At 53.9% G+C, this 7,292-nt stretch overlaps 1 protein-coding gene across 2 annotated transcripts; it reads left to right on the top strand.

Moving 5' to 3' along the window:
• Positions 1 to 24: 24 nt before the first annotated feature.
• On the top strand, positions 25 to 4,885 carry MAFG (MAF bZIP transcription factor G). 2 transcript variants are annotated; one of them, XM_017729896.1, is made up of 3 exons: positions 25 to 60; positions 3,273 to 3,334; positions 3,423 to 4,885. In XM_017729896.1, the coding sequence occupies exons 2-3, from the start codon at positions 3,299 to 3,301 to the stop codon at positions 3,873 to 3,875; spliced, it is 489 nt and encodes a 162-aa protein (XP_017585385.1). In that variant the 5' UTR covers positions 25 to 60; positions 3,273 to 3,298; the 3' UTR covers positions 3,876 to 4,885. The 2 variants fall into 2 exon arrangements, with proteins under 2 accessions (XP_017585385.1, XP_008629111.1); XM_008630889.2 differs by lacking the exon at positions 25 to 60 and adding an exon at positions 77 to 2,645.
• Positions 4,886 to 7,292: the final 2,407 nt, after the last annotated feature.

The raw sequence follows: 7,292 nt of genomic DNA on the forward strand, positions 1-7,292 counted from the left end.
CCTCAGGCCGAGCCTACCCTTCTCAACCCCGCCGCACCTTCAGGCGCTCAGGCTCCGCCGGTACGGGTGCGACTTGGCCCCGGCAGGGCCTCGGGCACCCCCCCTCCCGCCGGTCAGCCGCCGTGGTCTGTGATTCTTCTCCCGAGGACCAGAGGGCCGGGAGGGTGAGGGGCCATCGGGGCGTCTCGCCCAGTTCCCAGAGTAGAGGCTCGGGCCCAGGCAGGACGGCTCCGCTGCCTGCAGTCGGTACCCTGTCCTCGGTCTACTTGGTAGCTGAAGATGTGCGGGTGGGAGGTTCTGGCCCCTGTTCCGTAGGGGCTGCCCGATACTTGGCACTGCAATGTCCCCCGAGTGGAGTGGGTTTCTGCTCCCGCGGGACTGCAACGTTTGACCAACAAGGAGGGTCTGTGTGTGTGTGTGTTGTGCACGGGTCGGTCACGCTGTTCAGAGCTTGGGGACGTCTCTGGCTGTCCGGGATATGTGAGGTTTGAGCTGTGTGGTCGGAGGAGGGCACTGCCAAGGGTGGGAAGGGATCTCTCAGAGCTGGCCCTTTCCTTTAGCAGTGTGAGCAGAGTTAAAACCAGCTGGGTGGGCAGATTCCTTGAGGGAAAAATTGCTGTGGAAATGCTCAGGGTTGGATGAGCTCACCAGGGGACTCCCAGGGTGGGGAACACAGGAGAGGCACTCTCTTGGCTACATAGGTAATTTGGGGAGTCATTGGATGAGACTGTGTGAGCTAATTTGCCAGTAAGCAAATAAACAGTGTGAGAAATTCACGCTGGGAGAGAGTGTTCTCGTGCAGTGTGCCCCATCGCTGCTGACAAACCCCACTCCTCTGCCTGCCAGTGCTGTGGAGCCCGTGGGGAGCACAGCCCTTGCTCTGCCCACGGGCCTCCCACCAGGCCTGCCCGCCAGCGCGGGTGACGTCACCGTGTTTACACGGGGCTCGTGGCAGGGTTCTGCATCAGGAGCGTGGAGAAGGGCCTGTGTTGAATCATGCGCGGTGCTGTCAGCTCCTGTGTGCTGCCGCTGAGCTGAGGGGAGAATTGGCTGTGCTTGTGCTGAGTTCAGGCCTTTTGAGCTCTGGGGAAATGTGTCGAGACTGCAGTTTCTTCATTGCAGCCGTAGTGTTTGGCACTTTTCAGTGTGATCTTTCTTCAGGAAGCTATCAAAAGTTGATCCATCAGCAGTCTGGAGAGTAAGGCGAAGTTTGGTCTCTGTTATGTCACCAGTTCTCTGGGTGTCCTCTTTGTGAGCTGCCAAACAGCCCGATTAAAACAGGACCCAGGAAACAGCCAACAACTCTTTGGGTTGTTTTTCCCATTCTACTGACTGCCTTGTGTGTTGCTGTGCCTTGGAGAGATGGGATCACCAGGTTTCTGGGGACAGTCCTGTTGCAGCTCTGATGGCTCTTGTGAGAGGCTTCTGCCTGAGAGGGTGTTGTGTTAGAGAGTGCAGAGGCAGGAATGAGTAGCTGCCTCTGCTGTGTCTAGCTCTGCCAGCACCAGCCATTCCCCAGCCTGCTGAGGAGCACTCTTCCCAGTGCCCTGCCTGATGTAGCATGCATGTGCCCTGTTTGTTTTGTTTTGGGTCTGCTGTAATGAAGGCAGCCTGTGTGCTTGCCAAGCAGCAGTAAATTCTTTAGTGCCACAAGGCAAGCAAATTCCCGTGGTCCCACTGACCATACCTGCCCTTGACTCCTTCCACTCACAAGAGGATGGGGCACAAAAGTGCTGCAGAGGCATGCTATTGGTCTCTCCAGCTCTTCACGTACCTCTCCCCTTTTCCTAGCAGACGTGTTGTTTACCACATCGGAACAGAAGGAATAAACAGCAGTCTGGCAAGACGGGAAGAATTGATTTTGTGAAGCAGTTGCTCAGATGCTGCCTGTCCTGCCTCATTGCAGCTGCCTTCCCTGGGCAGCAAAATGACCGTGTCTATGCCAGTGTGGTCGGGTGTAGCAGACATCTTGTTGGAAGGAGCATTGTCCTCTAGGTATAAATAGCCCGGCTCCTGGCAGGCTGCAGGCTTCAGGAATATCTCTGCTGGTGTTCTGGGGACTACTAGCCCTGTTCACCTCCCGTAGGTTGTAGAGGCGCTGTAGGGAGCCTGTGCCACAGCTGCTGGAAGAGCACAAAGACATATTTGCTGATGTGTGCATTTCGTTCTGGTCTGTAACTGGACATCAGTCCTGCTGGGAGTAAGGCAGGGACAAACAAAATTGTTGTTTGAAACCTGCAAGATGAAAGGGACAGAGGCACCTGTAGGCTGCACAGGAATACTGGCCAGGGCTGAGGGGGTGCAGAATGGGCTGAGAGGGGAGTGCAGTTTGGGCTGCTCAAGGCACAGCCATGTCTGTCAGGTAGTTTCTGTGTGGATCAATTCCTTGGGCAGTGTAGTAGCCCTCTGAACTGAAAAGCCTGAGGGGGGGAGGTATGTGGGGACAGAAGCAGGAGCCGGCATATAAGTTTCTGTAAAGCAGGCCTGGGAATTGCTCTTACCAGTTCTGAAGTCTTGTCTTCCGTGGCAGGGAAGGAGTCTGCTCTCCTCTGTTTTTCAGCACCTTTAATCTTTGTTTTCTTCTGAGCACACCTTGGCTCTGAAGATAAGGAGGAAGAAGGTGGTTCTGAGCCAGGGATTGACAGGTACTTTCTCACAGAAGAGACCTACAACTGGGGTCAGTTTTGTGTAACCGGGAGAGGTGAAGTCTGCTGAGACATCAGCCCAAATCTGTGATGGAATTCCGGTGTGTCCAAGGCTTCCCCTGTACCCCTTGCCTAGGGTTATGTCTTACTGAACTATACTGGCTGCATCCTTGGGGGCATCTGGAGTCTGGTAGGACTGGGGAGCTTCTGAGCTGTGCTTGGGCACCTGTTGGAAGGGCATGTTAAGGTAACCTGCCCTGCTTGGGAGTGACAAGGATGAGGCTGGGAGCAAGCGGTGCAGAGTGCCAGCCTGCTGAGTCAGCATGACTGACCTGGAGCAGCCATGCTCTGGACCCTGCCTGCTGCTTGCAAGGCTATTTTTAAAAATGTGGCTTCCATGTATTCTGACTCCTCCTAGTTTTTTAATTTTCCCCACCATAAATGAAACACCAGCATTGCCACAAAGTCTCCATGGGAGCAGGGGTGTGGAAGGGCAGCAGTTTCTGCTCAGGGACAGAGTCTGCTGCTTGTTAGTCCAGCTCAGCTGGCTGCTTGTGGAGTGTCTTCCAAGGAGGGGGTGAGTGGGGACAAGGATGAGGAACTAATTTGACCTTCCTTCCCTTCCAGAACCTAACTGACAAGGCTGTCGTGTTATGACGACCCCCAACAAAGGAAACAAGGCCTTGAAGGTAATGTGGCAGGTGGAGGAAAGGGGTGCAGGGATGGGCATAGGTATCCATCTCAGGTTTCACAAGTGTGTGCTGTCTTCTCTCCCAGGTGAAGAGGGAGCCAGGTGAGAATGGGACCAGCTTGACAGATGAGGAGCTGGTGACCATGTCTGTGCGAGAGCTGAACCAGCATCTACGGGGCCTGTCAAAAGAGGAGATCATCCAGCTGAAGCAGCGTCGGCGCACGCTGAAGAACCGGGGTTACGCAGCCAGCTGCAGAGTGAAGCGCGTTACCCAGAAGGAGGAACTGGAGAAGCAGAAGGCAGAGCTGCAGCAAGAAGTGGAGAAGCTGGCCTCAGAGAACGCCAGCATGAAAATGGAACTCGATGCTCTCCGCTCCAAATACGAGGCTCTCCAGAACTTCGCCAGAACCGTGGCCCGGAGCCCCGTGACCCCTGCACGGGGGCCTCTCACTTCCAGTATGGGGCCCCTCGTCCCTGGCAAGGTTGCTACTACTAGTGTCATCACAATAGTGAAATCCAAAACGGACTCCCGGTCTTAGTGAAGCGAGCATTGCCTGAGCTTGTCTGTGCAGGGCAGTTAGGCACAAAACCAGCCTGGAATCCCCAAAGCACAAGCCCTCCCCACATGGGTCCGGGTTCCTTTGACTTGGCCCAGGACTGGCCCGCTGATTGCTCCAGTTTATTTTGTTGTGTCCAGATTGGTATGAGCAGTGGTGATGCATCCCTTGTCCTGTGCAGACAGAGCTTCCCACCCAGCAGTCTGTAGCCCTTGGGTGCCCTGGGGACAGACTGTGAGATTTTGGTTTTCTACCCAAAGAAAGTCTGTGCAGCGTGGCTGATGGAAGGGTGGAGGGGTGGTCCGAGGAAAGCTCTCTTCCTGGGGGCTGGGAACCCTAATTTTCGGTCACTTCCAAAGGCTTTATTTCATGACTCTTCCAGGTGGTGCATCTTGGCGCCTGAACCTGCTGCTTTTGTCTCCTTTGGTACCTGTAGTTACAGTTGGGGTGTTCTGTGTCATAGGTTTTTATTCCTTTCTAGGTGTGCCTCTGTGCCCTAACCGTGGGTTTCCCCCAGACGTCCATGACGTTAGCTGTGTAAACTGGCAGTGGTGGGAAGGACGATGCTGCTGTGTCCTGTCGCTGTGGTCCTGAGGCCCTGCAGGCCCCAGCACCCTGGGAGGGAAGAAGGGAGCAGTGGTACTGTGTTGACTGCAGGCCGGTTTTGTGCCTAATGTGTTGCACTGAACAAGACCAAAATCACTAGTTGTTCCCGTGTTTTGAGGGTATCAAGTGTCTCTAGTGTGATGGTTTACACAACCAGTTTATGTGGTTAAATAGCCCTTTATTTAAAGAGAGAAACATCATTTTAAGAGTTATTAAATTATCTAAGTTTAAAATTGGACAGAAGAGAGAGCGTATTTATAGTCAGCTTTTTTACCTGAGAAGGCGAGAATATTTCACCATATGAGTGGGGAAATATTCTCAGAGACTTTGCTAGTTAAAAGTTAATAAATAAATAATTTTAAAGTTTCTCATGAACCTCCCGCAAACTGTTTGTGGCTCTGAGGTTAGTTTTTATAAAGAGTTATCAGACTTTATTTATAAAACTTAGAAAAAGACAAAAAAAGAGGCAAGTCCTGTTTGATATCTTTTTGCAATTGTACCAAAAGTGACTTATTCTTGACCTTGCTAGTTTCTGTCATGTCCCCTTGTGTTGGGCGCTCTGCTCCCCAAGCTCTCGTGCAGCGCTCTGGTGTGCTGGTGCCTTTGCCATGTGCTGTCATTTCACACTGTTGTTGTTTTCCTTAAACTCGACTGAGAGATTGAGTTGGAATCTCTCTGAATTCTCCAGAAGGGTTCTGGTGCACAGGCAAAGGTGCTGCTGTTTTTGAAGACAAGAATGGCTGGCTGGTGCAGCGAGGTAGCAATGCCTGCCCAGAGGTGTGCAGCAGGAGCACAGGCAGCTCCTGCTGAGCAGCCAACACCAGGTGAACTTGGTTATCTGGAGAGGAAAAATGCTGCACTTCCCTTCATGCAGCAAAGCTATCAGAGAAGTAACATGAGGGAGGCTTGTCCAGGAAAAGACTGGTGGGATTTATCTCTGGAATTAGATCCTGTGGTCAGAACTTGTGTCGTGCTTATGGCTCACCTGAACAAGAGGGGCAAGTCTGCGACAAGAGGGGCAACATGGGACTGGCTAGTCCCTGGTGTCTACGCATGGCTGGCCAGTGAGCTGTGGCAGGATCACTGTCCTTCCTGGGGCAGCTTCTCAGGGGGTTAGTAGAGTGCTCAGACTCACAGCTGTGACAGAGCTGAGAAGCTGTTTGTGGCCAGGCTCTGTTTCCACAAAAACTTTGACTCTCCTCTCCCTTTCCCAAAGACTGGAGCTGATTTACTGAGTTGCAGAGAAGCAGGACATGAGGGGGAAGCCCATGTGATCTCTTGGCTGCTGAAGATCTGAGTGGAAGGGGCAGATTGGGATAACACAAGTGAAGCCACAGTCTCGTGGGGAGGTATGGCCATCCTAGATAGGTTTTGGGGATGTTTCTCATCGCTGAACTGATACTGCTGTCCCCTGAGCGGAGGAGCAGGTCAGCCTGAGAAAAACTGCAGTGTGGCAGGAGAGGAGCAGGTATTTTCCTGAGACGAGCTTTGCTCTGATTGATTGGGAGTTTAGGGAGTTGTTTGGGATGCTTTTCCCAGTAAATTTCCCAAAGGAGGAGTAGGTTAGAACATTGCCTCAAGACTTCCCCCTTCCAGCCCTGGACTTTCTCTTCTCTTAACTGAAGTGTCTGATGTGCCACTTCCAGCCATTTGCCACACAGGCCACACATTGCGCAGCAGTCAGCAGGCTCTGGTCTTCCAGCTGGTTGTGTGGTGACTGGAAGAGGTGAGATTTTACAAAATACAGAGGCATCCAGTTGTTCTGGGGTATCAGTCCCAACCCTGCCCCTCCTAGACCCAGCCTGAGACTGAATCAGCCAGAGCCCTTCAGAACACAGCTGAGTCCTGATCTGGGCTGGAGGAGCGGGCAATGTGTGTATGGGGCTGGTTAGGAGCTTGGTTCCGCAACTGGAGCCTCTGGTGTGAGGAGAGCCCCATCAACACAGCAGGCAACGATGGGCAACTCTGCAGCCATGGAGAACTTGCTTTTTGTTGTGCTCTGTGGCAGGTAGTGTCCAGTCCTTTCCCACCTGCCAGGTGGCAGCCGTGCTGCTGCTGGTCACGGGCTGGTGCTGCTCTGTCGTGAGGCAGAACAGGGCTGGCAGCAGCGCTGACTTGCACCAGACGTCGTTCCCCCTCCCCTGCACTGTCCCTCCTTGCTCGGAGCCCGGGTCTGCTTCGAGTGGCCTGTGTGTTCAATGAGGACAGGTCGTGGAGGGGGGAGCAGGTGCAAGGCCGTGACTGAAGGGTGCCGGTGTGGTAAACAAGCTCTGCGGGTGCCGGGCTGGATGTCAGCGAGGCCACGGTCCCCTGAGCGTTGCTTCCTTATGGTTTTGTTCTCAGTGAAGTGTAGGACCCCGAGTGATGTATTTCCGCAGTGTCCAAGGAGTCTCCCGTCCTGCTCCGGGGGGTCCTGTGTCCTGCCAGCCGGCTTCCTGTGCCCGTGCGAGGCGACCCTTGCCCGAGCCGTCACGCTGACTTCTCTCTCGTATATAGTGTTCTGAAGTGTGACAATTCTTGTTCCTGAGGTGCTCGTCCGTTTGGTTTCCTGCTGTGAAGGGTGTCGTGTTTCCTTTCTCCTTTTCCTGGTGCCGTTCCGGGGGACTGGGGAGGGGTCCTGCGCCAGCCCGACTGGGGAGCGTCCCCGGCACCCCCGGGATTTGTGTATGTTGTGAATTGTGTACAGTCGCTCCCGGCCGGAGCCGGGGCTGGCGGACAGAAGGGTCACCCAGAGGGCTCCGGGCTCGGTGCAGGCGGTATTTATTGCTAAGTTATTGCCGTTATTTATTCTGT

The sequence above is a fragment of the Corvus brachyrhynchos genome, unplaced genomic scaffold, assembly GCF_000691975.1.
Source record: "Corvus brachyrhynchos isolate BGI_N302 unplaced genomic scaffold, ASM69197v1 scaffold340, whole genome shotgun sequence".
Classification (NCBI taxonomy): domain Eukaryota; kingdom Metazoa; phylum Chordata; class Aves; order Passeriformes; family Corvidae; genus Corvus; species Corvus brachyrhynchos.

What these genes read in the sequence shown, in the direction of transcription:
- MAFG (XM_017729896.1), top strand. Translation starts at nt 3,299, where the DNA reads ATGACGACCCCCAACAAAGGAAACAAGGCCTTGAAG. An exon ending in AAGGAAACAAGGCCTTGAAG is followed by an intron (nt 3,335 to 3,422) that starts GTAATGTGGCAG and finishes CTTCTCTCCCAG; the next exon opens with GTGAAGAGGGAGCCAGGTGA.